The 17,643-nt window shown below is 38.5% G+C and overlaps 1 protein-coding gene across 1 annotated transcript in view; it reads right to left on the reverse strand.

Moving 5' to 3' along the window:
* Positions 1–531: 531 nt before the first annotated feature.
* LOC149173738 (cyclin-L1-1-like) overlaps positions 532–17,643 on the reverse strand; it is a 124,132-nt gene continuing 107,020 nt past the window's right edge. Inside the window, exons 6-9 of the mRNA XM_089424713.1 lie at positions 2,114–2,381; positions 1,548–1,989; positions 1,217–1,255; positions 532–1,006 (exon numbers count right to left, since the gene is read on the reverse strand). Of these exons, the coding sequence (XP_089280839.1) occupies positions 951–1,006; positions 1,217–1,255; positions 1,548–1,989; positions 2,114–2,381 (805 nt within the window). The 3' untranslated portion in view covers positions 532–950. The remainder of the gene's footprint in view (positions 1,007–1,216; positions 1,256–1,547; positions 1,990–2,113; positions 2,382–17,643) is intronic.

A 17,643-nucleotide genomic window follows, 5' to 3' on the forward strand; every position in this document is an offset into this window, starting at 1 on the left:
TAATCAAAAACTACAGTAAACAATCACTACAATTTCTCTAATTTCAAAGCATCATAATCTTATATTTGCCAAATTTCTTATGAAATATTTGTAGAAAACATATTCTCCTTTAAAAACAATTCATTTCATGTGTTCAAAATATGTACATAATTATACTCTCATATAACATATGATTTTTAGGATTGATTTCATATTTCACTAGTAGCTGTTCTTTCTGTGCCCTAGACCCATCTAACACAAAAACTTGCTTGCTATTCACAGGCTCCAGCATCTAACAACAATTCATTACTCACTGTGGCACCTCAATTTTTTCTAATAAAGTAAAAGTACCATAGATTACAAATCTTTCAGAGGCCAAATTGAGATATAAATCAAAACAAGACCATTTAAGACAGCAGCATTTCAACATATTACATGTTGAAATTGGCAGAACCTTAGTCAATAACCGAAAAGGCCAAAAACCCTACAAAATTTAGTTATTAACATACAAGAATGACTTCAAATCAAACTAACTGATTTAAGGACAGCAAATTTGAAGATGTATTTTAAAAGCTATTATGGTCAGACAAAATAGGAAATTTCAACATCAAGAACTGACTCCATAAACCCTCACAAACCCTGAGTTTAGTATTGAAAAATCTCTTCATATGCCTCACCCTAGGCCCTAAAAACATTGAAAGACCCTAACTCGCCTCTAGAACCTGTTTTTTAAACGATACTAAGATTTCAACAAACAAAGGATATGAAGCTTTGCAGCTCACAATAAATACAATATGCAAAGTGAATAACGGAAAATAAAGGCTATGAAGTTATGTATCTCACACAGAATATAATATGTAAAAGAAGTTAGAAGTATAGATATAGGTAAGCTGGTATTTGATGGGCATTTAAAGTCCCAGAACTTGGGACTGGGCTCCCCACCATGTTCTTCATGCATAAGCTTGATGATTTCAATGTCTCTCCTTATCTCGAGAACTGGTGCGGGAGGAGCTTTGATAATCACGATCTGCAAGGAAACCTACCAATTGGTTAAAATGAATAATGGTTTGTATTTCTACTATCTGTAATAAACATGCTAAACTTTGTACTTCATAGGAACTAAAAGGAGGATTACCAGATGTTAACTGGTTTTTTATTTCTAATATTTTAAGTACACATGCTAAGGTTACACTTAATAGGACCTAAAAGGAAGCAAGAAAAAAGACCTAAGACATACCTCGGGATGATAAGTGATGCCTTGACTTTTCAGAATGACCTGAAACAAGAAAAGGAATTCCAATCACAGAACAAAAACAAAGATCCCACTATAAATTGAGTAAACAACACTAACCACACTACAAATAGATCACAGAAAAATAGTATTGACACAGTAAGTATAAAAAATCACATGATGATTTTGCATGAACAGAAAACCACCAAATGAAAAATTCAATGCCACGACGAGGACTGAATACCTAGTAGCAACTCAACCTGTAATGAAAATAACCAGAAAACTAGAATGAGATATTTTCCATCAAACAGTCAGGCTTTTCAACTAGATGGCCCACCTGTATCTTTGCTCCTCTCATCACTCCGACGAGCTCTGTCCCTTCCCTTTTCACGTTCCCTTTCTAATTCTTTGTCCCTTTCTCTTTCCCTGTCCCTTTCCCACTCTCTACCTCTACCCCTGTCTCGTTCTTTATCCTTTTCCCTGTCCCTTTCACGATCACGAGCTCTTGATCTTTCTTTATCCCTTTCTTTACTTCTGTCTCCAGGATCATCTGCCAATGCCCTGTGGCTTTGTTGTTTTGATTTTCCTATAGTAGAGTCATCTCTCAATTCCCCATTCACCAATGCATCACGAATCTCGTTCTCACTTTTCTTTGATCCCTTTGGCTTGTCTAGAGCCACTTTTACAATTGCATCCTTTCCACCAGATGACTCTGGATTAGACAGTTCATATTGACTTGATGTCTTAACTGCATTTGTTGAATTCTTTGGAAATATTTCCTAGAAATTATCAGATCTGTAAGATATCAGAATCTAAACACACATGGAATTCAGAATCCAAAAAAAAAGACTTAATCCAGAAAATACCTTTTACAACAGGATTCCAAACCAAGATCAGGCTTACCTTAGCATCTGGTGATGGGTCCAAAGTCTTGTTTGTCAATATATTTGATTCTGATTCTTTGCATATTTCAATATAGTGTGCCTTAGGCTGCCTATATAAGTTGGCAAGAACCTTGCATACTTCATCAATCTCATGCTTCTCAGCATCAAAGACTTTCCACCATGGTGGATTCTCAGGGAAGGGAACCTGAAATCGGCGAGCCGCTGCATAGACGACTCCACAGGCCACAACCTCACTCTTGAAACGCACACATAATGTTGTCCGCAAACTGCCAACAGCATAAGATAAATCACCATCAGTGTAACAAGAAAAGAAACGAAAGAACCACATCACTATCATGTATCGGAATGTTATTAGTATTTAATTTAATATTAAAAGCCACCATGGTTTACTAGCAGTCATGCTATATTGGGATTTGCAATTTAACTTAAAGGAAAAGAGATTTAAAGCATTCACCATGACCCAAGTAGGGTTCAGACTTCTAAGATCTATAGATAAATGTTACAACTATTCCTCTGGGTTCACATTCAATCACCACCGACATTTTGGATACTGAAAATTGCATGTCTCTCTTGTTTGCTTTGGGTCAACCTCATCGCTTCAAAGACATGAAGACAATAAATATAATTCACACACAAAAAGGAAACAAAATAGAAAAGCAATGAAGAAACAAAACTCGGCATGCAAGCAAAGATGATTTTCAGAGACCAGAAAAGAACAATGTCAACTAAGTGCAGGGTCAATAATACCATTAAAGGAGAGAAACTAGGCAATCCTAATATTAGCCAACAGGCATGGAATCTGCCCCAAGATAATAGATCAAATATGACTTTGATGGTTCTTCCAAAGATAATCCAAGCACAATCAGGGCAGGCAGCATCTTCAGGGATAATGAAGGGAACATAGGAGAAATCATCTACAATTCCTAGGTCACAAAATAAACAAGCAAGTAGAAGTGGCACTTTGATCTGGTGTATCAAAGAAACTCTGAAACAAGGATTCAAGAAAGTCATTTTAGGGCAACTCCAGAGTCCAAATTAGTCATAAACTGCCAAAACAGAAAATTTCTGACGCCTTCCTGGGAATGTAGAAGCCATGTCACAAGGATTATGTTTTTGCTCTAGAAATTGTAGAGTATGTGCATTTGTCCATTTAAGAACCTCTAATCAACTAGCTGACTGGCCAACAAATAGAGCCAACTCCAGGAAAGAGAATGAACTTATGTTTCTTGAAACTTCCACCTTCATGGAATAGGACAATTTGAAAGTAACTACTGACAACTTTCTAACACCTAGGCACTATAGTGCCCCACTTCCACATTTAAACACCCATAGCCTAAGGGACTTAAAGGGTCTCCACCCCACTTTACACCTTAATAAATTCAGCTCTCCTCCTAATTTATCCCCTCACATGCTGACAAATTTGGAGGGACATTCTTTCACAAGCTAAGTGTTGATGATTATAACTTGGACAGCTGCTTCACTGCTTCTGCATAGGCTAGGTGTCAAGCATGCAGAAAATGTCCAAAACCCTCTTTAGATGCTTTCTAATGAAGAGTCGGTAATTAGTAATTATTATGGTTTCTTTCCTAAGTCGAACTTAGGAAAAGCACATTAATTCATTTAAATCATTAATGTTGACTACTGAGCTAAGTTTAAGGATAAATAAATTATTTATTTAAGTGATCTAGATCTAATCTCAACCATTGATCTCAAGTGAGGCTTAGGATTTAATCCTAGCCATCCATCACTTAGGAGATCTAGGGTTTGAGATCTAGCTCAATAAGAAATTATAAAAGGAGCCTAAGGGAGAGGAAGAAGACACATTGAATCCTTGGGAGAGTGATTTTCTCAAGTGTGAGTGAGACTCAAAACTGAAGAGAAGAAGAAAAGTGTGCAGCAAGGAGATTTTCAGCAAGAATTCAGGGACTGAGATTTTGGAGAGTGAGGAGACCAATTTTTGTAAGAAGTCCAAGTCCCAGTGAAGGCTTGTGCAGGGGGGCATACAGCCTAGGAGAGAGGCCGATTTCTCTAGAGCGCAAGAGTGTGTACAGGTGGAAAGAGGCAGCTGAATTGCAAGGGGAAGAGCTGAGTTTTCCTGAGGATGGAAATATCCAAGGGCAGAATTTTTCTAGCAGGCCGAAATTTCCAGGTGTTATTTTCAGTTTAAATTGTTGTATTTTCTGTGTATACTCTGAGGGTTATAACTTATTTTCCATGGTAAAGGAGCCCTAATTTTCCGGAGCAATAAAAAAGTGAAGGAGACTCTGTTGGGCAAATTTTTCCTGTTATTGTGACTGATTTTCTGTTCTTAATTCCACTGTAAAATTGTGAAGTTAAAATACCAGTGTATTTCTTTTCAGTTTTTTTTCAGAAAAGATTTTACTGGGTGAAATATTTTGAGTGCAAAATAAATTGCAAGGAAAACTCAATCAGATCTAATATTACAAATTAACATAGTACAATTGTGTTGGACTCCCCGCATGACACCCATGCTAATTAAATGCAGACTATTTATTTTAACCATAAAAAACAATGCTGATTGCCACCCTTCATTTTCCAACTTCATTGTCATATTGGTCTGCTTCCTACAACCACAATGGCAAACACTTTGAACCACAAACAAGGGACCCAAGTACCAGGAGACAAACTGCAAAGCTTCTCAATCTGTCTTCAACATTCAGGAATGGTAAAGGGGGCTCATGGAATAGGAAGGCCATGAAACTTGCATCCATGTCCCTGAAAGATGGCCATGATGTTGGGTATCAAATGAAATAATTATGGAGTCTGGACTCCTTGCACCCTGTTTAAATCTTATACCAGGAAAAGAGATGAGATATCTGGCAACAGAGAAGATCTGGGCAGAAAGTGTTAAATTTCCTAGACCATCTACTCACAGCTGTGGGGAGATCGGACACTAACTTTTCTTAAAAACTGATGTAGCTTTCAGCAGGTCATTCATGGCTTGGAAACCTTGCTAGAGCCTAGATGTACTAACCAGTTCCAACTCAGCTTGGGAAAGCTGCAAGATGCAAGTAGCCCTGCAGCACTCAGAAAAACACAACCTGCTCTCCTACTCTATCATAGTTTTGAATTCTGGTGGTTTATCTTGTTTTAATAAAATATGCGATCAGTCGTGAATGCAAAGTCTCTACCTTTTATAGTTGAACCGTATTGCAAATTGCACATAGAATCTGTTACAAATGTCTACAGATAACCCATTTCAATGTTAAATATTGGTACTCAATATGAGTCATTAATATTTTCTTTAGTCATTTATAACTTTATGTTAGTTGACATACTCTATGTTAAGATAAAGTTTATGTCAAATAGTTGTACTCTTCTGTTAATTAAAGGAGTTTTATGTAAAGTCCAGTTATCCAGCATGCAAAAGACAGAAGCTAAAAAAGAGCAGCCTCCTTGCTGCCCTTGAATTTGGGCATAAGGAGGCATCCATATCTTCTCAGGAAAGTTAGTCTTTGTGCTGTAATTTTCAAATATTCAGGAGCTCTTATTACTTCTGAACATTTTTCTGCTGTTAACACTCTAAAATCTGCTCAAAATGTACAGTTGAACATCATTGGCACTATTCAGAGGTGGCAGATGCTGTCAGGCTGAGGAATAACTCCACAGATGAATACATTTCATTAATGTGAACATAAATAAAGAGAGGAGATGACAGTTGGGTTAACTTTCCAAGATCTCTGATGACTTGGCATTCACCTATGGCTCTTCAAATTCCTGATTTAATATTAACAGCAATATTACAAAGTACTGCAATCCCTAAGGATTAGGTATCTACATTCCCCCCTTAATTGTAGGTGTTCGTGAGTTCAAACTCATTCTGAACTTTTAAATTTTTCTCTTTCAAGTGCTTTGGTGAATATGTTATCAAATTGTTCATTTGAGGAACAATGTCTCAAGTGAATGGTCATGGCCTTTACATGATATCTAATCAGAGGGTACTTCATGTTGACATGCTCAGTTTGATCATGGAATCTGGGATTCTTGGCAAACTCGATTGTGTTGGTGTACATGCACATTTTCATACAATTTTCCACTGTCTAGCAGGACTGCTATTTATAGCGTGTCTATTTATAGACTGCCTATTAGCATGTCTATTATTAGCAGGTGGCTTACTTATAGCAGGTGGTGTGTTCAAGCTTCCCCCCATCTTGGAAGAGACACATTATTCATCAAATCCACAAATCAGGTAGTAGTTTTGATCTGAACAACTACCGAACTATCATGGTGGGTCATAAATTCTCCAAGATTTATGCCAGTCTTACACAAGTGGCTCTCTAAGGAGTTGAAGAGTCGTCATCTTAGGGCTCAAGCGCAAACAAGTTTTTGGAAAAACTTCCAAACAATTGATCACATTTTCACTCTCTAAGCCATTACTGAGGAGGCTCATCATCGCTCTTTGAAGGTTTATAGTTGCTTTGTAGACTTCCAGAAAGCATTTGACATAGTTTCGACTCTCGAGAGAGGCATTGTTCCAAACGCTCCACAACATTAGCTTATCCAAGACCCTCCTGGCAGCCATTATGAGACAAAATGAATCAGTTTTGGAAGACTCGGGATGGCAAATGGCCCTTCCAATTTCATACAGAGTACCAATGCCCCCTCTCGCCAACCCTCTTTGGGATCTATATTGATGACCTGGAATCTTTACTACATGAGCATATCCAAGAGAGAGATGGTCGTCTTCTACACCAAGTGTTGATTTCACTCCTTTTTGTCAATGACATGGCCTTATTGGCTTCTACCCCTGAGGACTTGCAAAGGCAGATCGACGCAATGTCCAACTTTTATGACCTTCAATAGTTGACAGTTAACCTAGGTAAAACCAAGGTTTTGGTCTTCAATGCATAAAAGAGATCTCTTAGAGACTTATTCATCAATGACATGGCCTTATTGGCTTCTACCCCTGAGGACTTGCAAAGGCAGATTGACACACTGTCCAACTTTTGAGACCTTCAATAGTTGACAGTTAACCTAGGTAAAACCAAGGTTTTGGTCTTCAATGCATAAAAGAGATCTCTTAGAGACTTACATTTTTGCTACCGAGCTGCCAAGATTGAGATCCTCATAGCTTACAACTACCTAGACTTACAATTCACAGGGCCTCATTTTGGTATGCACGGGCCCTCCAACCTCGGATCAGTAAAAGATATGGTTCCCTAACCCTCATTGAGAGATAGTGTTTCCAAACTCAATTTTAAGACATCTCGTCCAAACTTCACCTTATGGAGGCGATTATTAGACCCACAATTCTTTATGGCTCTCATGTCTAGTGGTCGAGATTGTTGCAAACAAATTGGGCCAGCTTGGAGAGAATCCAGACTTTGCTTCTTAGACACATCATCCACTATAAGCATACAGTTTCACAACCCATTATTCAAGTAGAATTTGGTATCCACCCATTTCGCCTCCACGACATTTTCCATTTGATCTCTCTCCTTCATAGAGTCAGATCTTTCATAGATTTTGCCCAAGGAAATCTCATCGAAACTTCACCTCATGGAGGCAATTATTAGACCCGCAGTTCTTTATGGCTCCAAAGTCTAGGGGGCAAGTTTGTTGAAGACAGATTGGGCCAACTTGGAGAAAGTCCAAACCCTACTTCTCAGATGCATTATCTGTTGTAAGAAAATAGTTCCACAACCCATTAGTCAAGCAAAGCTCAGTATCCACCCATTTCAACTCACTCTATTTGGTTGCTTTCCATCATAGAGTCAGGTCTTTCAAAGACTTTTCCATCGAGAGAAAGAGGTAGTTGTATCTTCCTCTGTGCTCATTAGAAGCTCTTGCCTCGAATCCCCCCTCTCCAAATCCTCAAGAAATGCTCAAGGTTGGTTCTCAAAGGCATCTCGACTTCTCTAATAACTATCTCCCCTGAGTGCCTTCCCCTATTCAAAGGAAGTGCATGCTAACCACTGGAGTTGCATTTGAAGATTTGCCAAAGACTCCATGATCAAAGTACATTTAGAGCATTCCAGGATCATTAGATCAGTCGGGGTTCCAAACTTCATCAAGGCTTTTAAGCCCCTTTCTTCTTCTTCTTAACATTCTATTTTTTAGATTTTGCAGCCCTGCGGGGATATTGTAAAAATGATGCTAGTATGAGGAAAAAGAGTCATGTAACAGGCCTAGGTAGCTTAAGACTTTACTAGCAAGTGAGTTCACTCTAGGGTGTTTTTTTCCTTAGCTAATTAGTTGTATTTTTTAACATTAAATAATTAGTTGAGTTTTTCTCCTAGATACACCCCAAAGTCAGAGTGTTGCTTGATGGTAGAGTTTTAGGTGAGTCCTAGTGCCTAAAGTCAATGTATATTACCATACTAGATCATTTCTAAAGTTTTGCAGAATTTGGTTTAGTCTAGTTGTCAATTTTTAATTATTAAAAAATTTCCACTTAATGGGATTTTTAATAAATTTTTGATGTAAGATGTAATAAGTGTTGTTTAGAAAAGTTGTGGGGGGTATGAGTACTCAAAATTAGACCTCTACACCTCAACTTTCTACTAAGACACACTTTGAGAGTCAAAAAATTATTATTTACCCCCCAAAACCCATTTTTCTAAGTTTTTTCAAAAATTGGTAAATAAAATAGCCAACAATTAATAATTAAGAGAAAAATAAAATTCCTCCAAGTTGAAGATGCTCAAAAATGAAGTGGAAATTCACAAGGGGTAAAATCAAGTCAAAGAAGGTGATGTGGACTCCACTTATCCCATTGATCAAGGAAATTAACCACCAAAAAAAATTCGATGGTCCCTGGCAAAAATGATTTTCCCAAAAACTCGCACTTTTTGAGGAAGTTAATTTGAATTCAAAGATTTTAAGGGGATTTCAATATTGGTAAAATTTAACTTGATATGAATTGGAAATGGGTCTCCCACTAATCCAACACTTAATTGCCACTACTTCTAGTTGCAAACGACTAGCTACTTGAAGATCTGCGCAGGGCCTCTAAGGGTTTCGAATTTTTCTTGAAGGGATCAAGACGTTTTTCATTGGGATCGACACTTTGCACTTGGTGATGAGATTTATCATTGGGATCTACTCCCATTTTTCTATTTAAGAGAGACTTGAGCTCCTCATTTGGATACCATGTAATGCTTAAACAATGCTACTAGGCTAGCGGCTCTGCAAATTTTGTACTCTATTTTTCTAGATCTAATAAAGCGAAAGACTTTAGGGTTTATTCATGTGGTGTTATTCTTCTGCTTTTGAGGTATAATTGTTTCAATTTGTGCTTAATGCTCTACTTGTGCTAATCAATTTATTATTTCCACTTGTCAGGCTTTGGATCTATTGATGTAAGCTATCTTGCGTTAATTTTTGAGCTGGAGGACCACTCTAGAGGGAGAAGCACTAGAGGGTTTTTGGTTGAACCCCTAGCCTTCTTTTTCATTGTGTAGTCTAGTTCCTTGTGGATCTAATAAATTTTTGTCAAGTGTGTAGAAGATCTTTGTTTTTCTGAAGCAGATCTTGAGCGTGGGGTATGTTTTTGGTTGAACGAACCCACTCCCAAGTCGAAAGGAGCAAGAACCCACATTGATTTACTTCTCTCAAAGTCTGATCTAAAGATTGAAAAGGGAGTTTCTACCCTAGATCTCTAAGACATCTCATTTTTAAATCAAGATCTACTTGTTTTATGTGCTTTCATTTACAGATCTAGCTTTATAGAGCTTAATTGAAGGGCTAAACCCTTCTTTCTTGCACAAGAGCGGAGGTGTCCTCATACTCTTGTTGCTCGCATTTGTATTTTTAAGTGTATATTCTCACTATTTTGTGATTTATTTCTCTTGCATACGATCTATACTTCTATGCTTGTACAGTTTCTTGTGGAAGGCTTCAGTGGGGTTTTGAAGACGTCTTGAATGGATCTATAGGTGGAGGCCTGAGAGATCAAGAAAATTACATATTTGTGATTCTCTTCCTACCCTTTTCCGTGGATAAAAAGATATAAACCCTCCATCTCTTTCTCTTAGGCAGATCTTCCTCTTGAAGATTTGAAGTTTGAGTCGTCAAAGTTAGATCTCTTGGAGGAACTCTTTCATTGTAATACTTAAGCATTGTAATATTTTTCTCATCTTCATCTTGAATTTTGAGGAGTATTTTCTCCTTGATCCTTTTATTGTAAACCCTCCTCAAGATCTAAGTCCCTCATTTCTCTGTGAGAGGGACATTTCTAAAAATAAGAAAAGAATTTTTCGTCTTGAGGGAGCTTGGGGTTTTCCCCTTGGCATCCTAGTCCCCTCATTTGGAAGAAGGATCTTTGGGTGATTGGTGACTAACTTGTTTCATTTGCTAGTTTAGTTTATTTACTTGCTCATTTCATCATCTAATTTCTCATTCACATGCTAGATCTCATCTCTATTGTTTTTTTCATTGCGCTATTTATCACATTGAAGTACACTCATTTCCATAGCTGATTTACTGGCTTAGATCTGATATATTCATTGCTGATATAACTCATATTATTGCTGGTACATCACTTATTTCATTGTTAATTTCATAGTCCAACTTGTTTGCATTCCACATCTTACAATTTTATGCAAGTGTGACATGTTATTGAGCTATAATTGTTACTATCAACTCATAAAACAATCTTGTCATTAAGCACTTGTATTAACTTTACATTTAAGTTGCATATTGCAATTTTGCTTCTCTAAAATTTACCTCCAAGCATAAGCTTGGTTGATAAACTTTTAGGAAATTGTCTTCAACTTTCATTCAATTTTCCGAGATTTGAGTTTGGAGGAAAGGTAAAATGCATGACCTCGCAGCTCTTTTGCGTGGTCGAGTCCCTTGTAGGAACGAAGGCATGCAGGTTGTCTTGAAGAACTAGGTGGATATCGTTAATGAAGTCTTAGCTTCTTCACTCTAGCCTTCTTGCAACCAATTACATGCAAGGTGAACCAAAGTTGTAGGTGAGTGTGTGAAGTAAAGTGATCCTGGTTAATTTTATTAATGCCTATTCTAGGGTGTTACTTGTTCTCAATTCCTTTAACTTGGTAAAGAATCAAGGTGGTTGCAAGCACTCTATCTTCTTGTAATTATGCTCATATTAAATTTCCTTTGATGTCATATTTGAGCAATTTCACTTTTAAGTACAAGTTTTGTTCACTTGCAAGCTCTATTTCTATTTAGTTGCTCATCTCTCAAAGTTGTATATAATCTTTTGCTATTGTAGTCATGGTATGATCCACTAACACTTGTTTTGCAGTTTCCCCATTCTTGCAACTTGTTGTAACTTGAAAGTTATATTTTATTGCAAGTATTGTGATTTCATTTTGAGCATATATTTCTTGCAAGTATATTATCAATGGCACTAGCCTACTTACAATTTGCCTTGCAGGATATCTTGTTGAATCTATTGGATATATTTACATTGTTGATGTTTATATGCTCACAGATATTTGTACTTGCTAATCAATTTTATTTCAAGTTATTTAAATGGTGAATGCCCAATTGCTAACTATCTCCTAGAACTCGTTAGATTTAACAAGTCTTCCTTTGAAATATTCCTTAGGGTCTACCCCCTTTGGCTTAGCTAGAAGAGAACCTAGACGGAGAGAGTTGGGATTAGGTGACAGCGCCTTCTCTGAGCATTGCCACAAACAACACACCTTGTGGGGTTGAGGATTTTTCCCACAAGTCTTGGGTGTGCAATCTATGGACAACAGAGTTTATCTTTGTAGTTTGAGCGAGAAATTCTACAAGGGCCTAAGTGTTTAAGAATGCAAAAGTCGTTTAATGTCTCCTTAGACAGTTGCTCTAGTGTGAAAAAGTTGTTTTTGTAACTTAGCCTAAGTTAGACTTAGGAAAAGCACACAGTTATTATGTTGGCTTATTGAGATAAAGTAAACTTAGGAAAAATAAAGTAAATTGCCTTAGTGATTATGTTTTAATCTCAACCCTTGATCTCAAGCAAGGCAAGAACTAATCTCGACCATCAATCACTTTAGAGATTAGAGTTAGGGATTTAGGTCAATGTAAAGTTATAGAAACAAGGCTAAGGAGGAGAAGAAGACACGCCATATATAGCAGCACAAGATTGAGAGAGGCATCTCAGTGAGGAGTCTGATACTCTAAGTGTGTTGGGTCCGTGGAAGGGGGCAACAAGGAGATCCAGGTCAGCCAAGGTGTTATCACCTAAAAAGCGATCACAAAGCCATTTTCTACTAGGTTGATCGAGATCAATGTTGCGCGAAGCGGGGGCGAAGCGGAAGCGTTTTTTGGAAGCGGGGACGCGGAAGCATCATTTTCCAAAAATCTAGGAAGCAAAGCGTCGCGGAAGCGTCTGCTATATATATATATATATATATATATATCTTATTATTTTTTGCATTTATACTCAAAACAAACATCCCAAATAGCAAATTAATTGTACAAGACATGAAAACATGCATATTTTTGCATAAATCAAGATAGATATAACATCCATTGTACATTAATGATTAATTATTCGAGCATCAACCATTTAGATGCATCAACCATCTAGAATCTAGATTCTTCTCCTCTTGTCTAGCCTTTGCCTCTACCTCGATTGTCTAGGGATATTAGTCAACATTGCCCGATTTGGATCAAACTACCTAATTCAAGACTTAAAATATGGTAGAAAAAGCTTAACATGCTTGATCTATGATTTTGACTTGATTGAAAGGTAATTTTTTGCTAAAGGCGTGCCATGTGACAAAGGAGTTCAACAATTAACACCACCAACACTAGGGTACATATAGGGCTTGGTGCTCTTGATTAAATGCTAATCGCATAACTTCATACTTGATATAATCTAATGAAATGCCACAATCCCATTGATCCTGAATTCCTGAAAACTGTTAAGTCTGCTGAATTTTGAATAGGATATGAAATTCTATTTTCTCCATATGAAGTCCAATGAGGCTGGAACCACTCTCAAACATCGCGAGTCATTTCATGGTAATGTTAAAAATTTAAGTAAAAAGATGAAAATGAAAAATAAAGGAGAATGTCACTTTTACTTTAAGAATTTAACATTACCATGAGGGAACATCTGCTATATTTATATTTTCTTTTGCCTTCATTCGTCACCCTAACCCAAGGTGGACCACCCCCAACAAGCAAACTCACCTAAAATTTAAAAAAAAAAATTGGAAAAAAACGATTTTCTAAACGCTTTTCTGGAAGCTTTTCCGGAAGCATACGGGAAGCGTACGCTTCCTCCTCCGAAGCGCCATGCTTCCGACGCCTGAAGCGCCGTACGAAGCGCGCTTCGGCGCTTCCGTACCACACTTCCGAATTTCCAGGAAGCGTCAAAAAATTCGGAAGCAACGCTTCCAAATTTCGGAAGCAGCGCTTCCAAATTTCGGAAGCGCGCTTCCGGCCAAGCTTCCTAGGCGCTTCCGTACGGGATGCGCTTCGGGGCTTGGAACCGTGGGGGGGGGGGCCTTCGTGCAACATGGATCGAGAGACACCATGTAGCATGGGTTTTACACATTAAAACCCATTTTCACCCTAGGGAATAATTTAATGAGCCATTTTTCCTAATTTATTTTCCATTTATTTTTACCCACATGAAAATAATCCATAAATTTATTTATTTAATTTCATGTTATTTTCATATTTACCCATTTATGTGAAAATAATTAATTTTATTTTCACTCACTTTTACCGTTTCCATAAGAATAATTAAATAAATCATTATTTATTTATTATTCCTTAATCATTTAAACATTCTTCTTGGAAATAATTATTTATATAATAATTGTTTCTAACCCACTCTGACCATATCACCTAGAAATAATTAATAAATCATTTTCATTTATTAATTATTTTACCCACTTTTGTTAATTAACTCAATTAATCATTATTTTTTGAGTTAGTTAATTGAACAAAGATTATCGACCATTTCTTTAATCTTTTCCTCTCAAAAATAATAAAATACTCATAACGATTATATCTTGATTTGGTCTACCAAATATTTTATTATTTGACTAGATCAAATCTAATCTAGCATTTTATTATAAATAGAGAGGTTTTTCCTTCACCATACACACATGATCATTATCATCACCACCATTCTGATTCTATAGCATTCGAGCTCTCCATTTGAGTTCTCCAAATTTTCTTATTGCCATTCCTTTGCCCACTTGCATACAAAAGAGAGAGTCAGCATCTTGCAGCAAAAGTGGCACAAAGAACCCTCCCAAGGAAGAGGAAGTAACCATGTCAGCGTATTCCTGCTCCTCAGGTGTTATCAAGTATTTCTTCGTTTAATAAAATATAAAATTATTTCCATTGAGCATTGTATTGTGATATTTTTACATATGTTTTTCAACTTTTGTTGTTTTTGTAGTGTTTTTTAACTATTTTGTGTGCAGATCTGAAGACATGTGTGTAACATTGCAATCTAGAGTCTCTTCCAAATTATGTTGTTAGGTTACTTTAGTCACTAAGAGTAAAGGTTGGATTTTTTACACACTTGCTCAAAAAATAACCACTAACAAAAGGAGGGCTTGATTAGCTAGATCAAATCCAATTGTTGTATATATTTCCTCAATTAGGCCATTATCGTAGGACAGCAACCAGAGTAGGTTTTGAATCATATTAATGACAAACGAATTTGATCAAGCAGAATTTGTTGCGTCATTGTGATTGAGATTGGTATATTTTGCTTATGCTAAATCCATTGATGTTAGGAACCTAGCTATGCAATTAAGTAATAGAACTATAATCTGTAGGAATCAAGTGTCAGGTGCTAGGTTTGCAAGAAATTCAAACATGGTATCAGAGCAAAAACTCTGAAAATTACCGATCTCTAAACCACAGCTACCAGGTTCATACCAGATCGCCAAGGCCAGGTTCACTTGTGATCATACGAACAATTTTTTTTAAGCGAGGCTGAAGAAATAGACCAAGCCCACATACCGTTGAAGGAAAAAAAATGAGAGGGCCAAAAAAAAATTCATGCCAAGTTAAGGTTAACCAAAAAAAATACAAAAATAAAAAAGGGGCAAAGTGAGTTGCAGGACCCACAGGGGAGTTTAGCCGATGGCACATTGCACATGCCATTAGAAGCTAGACGCATGGGGGCCAACAGTTTGAGGCAGAGAAGACACCGAGGCTAGGTCCTGCCGTAAACTAAAAACAGTCGTCATTGCTACAATGGTTGGGACGCAATAGGGCAAGTGACAACTGTCAAAGAAGGAGCCAAGCAAGTCAAGCTAGTGTCCAAACAAGGGTGTCGGGACAAAGTTGCACAAATCGAAGGGCACGCGCAGAGCACATAGCGAGGCATAGGTTGCAAACGTTGGAGGAGTGAAGTTTGCGGTGTATAGGAGTAGTCGTCGAGCCACAAGGACAGCAAAGCACGATGGTCACCGTGACAAACGGCTCGGGCATTCAAGCAAGCCACAAATAGCAACTGCCAACCAAGGGATAGGCTAGTAGCCACCAAGGCCCACATGAAGCTGCAAGTTAATTGGCGAGGAGAGGAAGTGGAGGTCACTGGATAGAACGACGACAAAGGGGAAGGCCGAGGGTCGCACAGTCGCAAGCTGTGCAATTTGGGGGTTGAGACAAACGTTTGTAGCAACAGGCCCTGCCACCACTAGCACAAGATACAGCCACCAAGTCAGTGGAACTAGCCAATAGCAAAAGGGTTGAACAACGCAGAGTGTAGTCAGGCTATTGACGGGATAGTCGAAAAGGGAGCGGTAGGGTCTAGTGCAAATAGTAGCACAAAGGATTGTGCTACAAGGAGTGTGTCACGTTGGGCATGAACAAGTAGTTGCAGGACACTGTGGCCAGTGAGAGCATGGTATAGGATATCACCAACAAGGTTTGCTAGCAGGAATAGCAGAGATCAACCCTTAGAAGGAGAGAAGGAAACCATACTAGTGGAGGGTGTGGTAATAGATTTTGTGGATGTCTGAAAGGACCGATATCTAACAGATCTATTAACCAGCAAGTTTCTTGAGGGTGCTAGAAGGATTATTACCCACCACCTGTGTGTAGTGTATATGGGAAAAAAAATTTCTCCCAGATGGTCCTCAGCCAGCAGCCCGTTGCAACCCCCAGGCAGCTCGATGTGCCACTTTCTCCGCCACCTAAGCAAGCCATGTGGTCCCTCAACCATCTGTCATGAATGTATGTTTGAAGGTGGGCCTCCTGACCCCAAAGGTATGGCTTTTCATTAGTATAGTTGAGTAGTTTTCCTTACTCGTCATGGACACTTTTGGGCATGAATTGGTGGGGGGATTCGACAAAAAGAGTGGGATAGGTTTTGTATTCTTGTCTCCATTGTCTGATTTCGCAGTTACCCTTGTATCCTAGTCCTGTGGGATCTCCTTTACTAGCCATTAGCTATAGGGTTGGCACTACATGGGAAATCCCAATTTTGGTTGCGTGGTCCTGCTTCCTAACACCAACTACATTACCCCTTTCCACTTATTTGAGCCCAATTCATCTCTTTTCTCGTTCGGGTCCACATGTGTCCATTGGGTCCACATAGGGTTAGCCTCCCCCCCTTGTCCACACCTTGGGTCGGGCCTAGAACGATGCCCTGGAGGTTGACGCGGCTAAAAAGAAAGTAAAAAGCATAATTTGGCCACTCTCAACAGGAAATGTACCACAAAATGCAAAAGATAGTCGGGACATACAAATTTAGCACGTGGGCAAAAGCCAAACATGAGCTCTATCCCTTATCTATGGCCATCACCCTGGTTCCTATGGGCCCTAGATGAGCCCCCTCCATCATTAAGGAACCCATGATTGTCCCAACCCCTGGTGGGCGATGAATTGCCTCACCTTAAGGGGGTATCCACTACTACATATTACACATCATGCTCTCCATCCCCTGGAGCCTCGAGCAGTTATGAAGAAAAATCAATCAAAGGTAAAAGGCATATGAAGAAGGGTGGAAAAACAAAGGTCGGGGTAACTCATGTACCACAATTTTCTCCCTCCTACACTCATATACCCAGGTGTGGGCTTCCCTTATTATAGCTACCCTTGCACCTTGACATGTGGTCTGGATGATTCCCTTGATCCCCACTCCATTCCATTATTATATCTGTTATAGACATTTTTGTGCCTTACAGCGTTGAGCATGAAATGTCCATAATCTAAGGGATCCAAAGTCCCTAAACATGTTGTTCCTACCCCTAAAGGAACAAGGCTAACAAACCACAGCAATTCACAGAAGTTCTCCACCAAAAACTGCTCAAAAACAAGTCAATTCAGGATCAATTCGGTGGCTCCACTAGCTGTTTGCGCTGAATGTCAAAGCCAACACTGGCTACCTGCGCTGAATGTCAAAGGCAACACTGGCTACCTGCGCTGAGCGAGAGTGGACATGTGGCAAGTTCATTTCTCAAGGTGTCAAAACCCAGGAAGCTTCCAAAATGACACTTGCCTCAGGGAATTCGACTATGATGAGTAAGAGGTTCCAAATCTCCAAGTGGAAGCAAGAACCTCCAAGTGGAATCAAGAACTGATAGAGGGAGAGGACACTAGTCAGATCTCAAGCTGACTCAT

The sequence above is a fragment of the Pinus tabuliformis genome, chromosome 4_2 (genome assembly GCF_031772625.1).
Source record: "Pinus tabuliformis cultivar Carrire ecotype Pingquan chromosome 4_2, CPIR1, whole genome shotgun sequence".
NCBI lineage: Eukaryota > Viridiplantae > Streptophyta > Pinopsida > Pinales > Pinaceae > Pinus > Pinus tabuliformis.